This window comes from Gavialis gangeticus, unplaced genomic scaffold (assembly GCF_001723915.1).
Source record: "Gavialis gangeticus isolate Ggan-Ray unplaced genomic scaffold, GavGan_comp1, whole genome shotgun sequence".
Lineage (NCBI taxonomy): Eukaryota > Metazoa > Chordata > Crocodylia > Gavialidae > Gavialis > Gavialis gangeticus.
In genome coordinates, this window is record NW_017729034.1 from 33561365 (window position 1) to 33563397 (window position 2033).

The window sequence follows — 2033 nt, forward strand, 5'->3', positions numbered from 1 at the left end:
TTATCCTTCTTTTTAGTGTATTGTGAGATGTATCCTAGCAAAGTTAGGATTTGCTATCGTAGTATTTGTCTAGTACCACCCTGAAATAATTTAGTCTGCAGTCTCCAGGAACCTAAGCAGTGACTTGACTAGTTTCCTTTGACTGAGAGTTTTTAAAGTTCAATTTTTTTAATCAATAATTCCATTACCAAGTATGAAATTATATCATTTAATAAAGTTCCAAGTTATGCAGACAAACATAACTGTGTAATATATGCAAAACAAGCTAACATACAAAAGCTTGTATAGTGTGGGAGCTAAAAGCCCTTCATATTACCTAGCACTTGATATTTTTGCATGTAATACATCAGAATGAAGATGCCTGAAGTTACCTCTTTTTTAAAAAGGGTTCCCAAAAAGATGTTTTTCCAACTTAGACACAACTTACCAATATTTGCAAGTGTTAGATACTAAAGATTACAAACAACTTTGCTTCAAGAAAGCTGGCATCATGCGAAGTTAGCTTCAACAGACTTACTATTTGTGAAGACTCATTTTCCATGAATATTGTCAACGAGGACAACTATAGAAACCATTTATACAACATACACAGGTAAATATTTAATAAGTCATAATGTTATTACATAATCTTCTGATAATCAAAAATGTGTTACTTATTATGACTATGATTCTGCCTCATCTACTCAGAGGCAGAATCAGGCCTTAAAAAAAAAAAAACATAACATTTTACTTAATACATGATTGGTATATTTGGTGGGGGGAAAGACCTGATAAACAATGTGCTACTGAAAGCAAAACAGAACAAGGATTTATCAAACAAAGTAAAGGAAGCATTCTGTTTATTTTGTCATTGTAAAACATCTCTCAAAAATCACAAAAATTTGAAAGATCATCTTCCTTCTCCCATATTACTACTCCAATACTTCAGTTGACAAAGTTTTTTCTGTGTGACTTAAATTCTCATTGTTAAGTATAAAATAAAGTGTACTGATTCTGCAAATAAGCCATTTAATGAATTGGTGTCACACTATATTACTTGCTCCTTCTCAAATAGTTGAGTGTTCAAGTGTTTAAACCGAGTGTACACCTCAACCAAAGAGTACCGATGATGTGCACAAGGAGTAGATACAAAATATGCATTATGTACAGTTTTTTTTTCAATTAGAATTTATAAAACTCAATAGCCAAATCAAAGATAAGAGGCACTAAATTAAAATAATATTTTAATAGCTCAATTTATACAGACCATTTTGTGAACAATCAGGACTGGTTCATAAATAGATATCTACAGAATTTGCTGTGCCAAAAAAAGCCAGCTGTATTTAACCAAAAAGAAAAATTGCACTTTGAGACTAATCTCTTTTCACACCCTTTCAGTATAACATGGTCATCTGGTATTTTTGGCACAGGTGTCAAGATGTATTTTTGCTACACAATCTTATAAAACACAAGATTCTTATATTTTGTTCATTAAAATCTGAAGAGTCTTAAACAAACCTAAAACTTTGATACAAATCTATATAGCTACAGTTGCTGAATTAAATAATATACACACATGGTTTAGATTTCAAAACCTCCTGACAACTGGATAGAGCACAGTTGCTTGTTATTTTCTGCAACCATTTTAATCTTATGCTTTACCAGTCTGCATGTGTATGAAGTATTATTTCTGACACATCCAACACTATATCACACCCCAGTATATAAGGACAAGAAATAGATATACAACAAAAAAATTGGATAAATCAGAAGGGGTTTCTTGGTCTTAAATTCTTCTCCAACCAGCAATGAAGCAGCACTGTATGCAGCCCAAAAGACTCCGAACAGCTTAAAAAGAAAAAAGACACATACAAAATTAACTGATAACACAAAGTAAGTACTTTCCTTTAAGCTCATTAAGAAAAAAAAGTCTAATTTTTGCTGTAAGGCTTATGTTGTCATTTCCTTAGAGATGCAATAAACTGGTTTCCAAATCTATGTCTCCTATATCCCTGCTACACCCAAGACTGCTATTAAGAAATGAGATCCACCTA

General features: G+C 32.0%; 1 protein-coding gene across 1 annotated transcript in view; it reads right to left on the reverse strand.

Annotated features, from left to right (window-relative positions):
* YIPF4 (Yip1 domain family member 4) overlaps positions 1 to 2033 on the reverse strand; it is a 24333-nt gene continuing 22300 nt past the window's right edge. Inside the window, exon 6 of the mRNA XM_019527234.1 lies at positions 1 to 1827. Coding sequence (XP_019382779.1) covers positions 1690 to 1827 — 138 coding nt within the window. The 3' untranslated portion in view covers positions 1 to 1689. The remainder of the gene's footprint in view (positions 1828 to 2033) is intronic.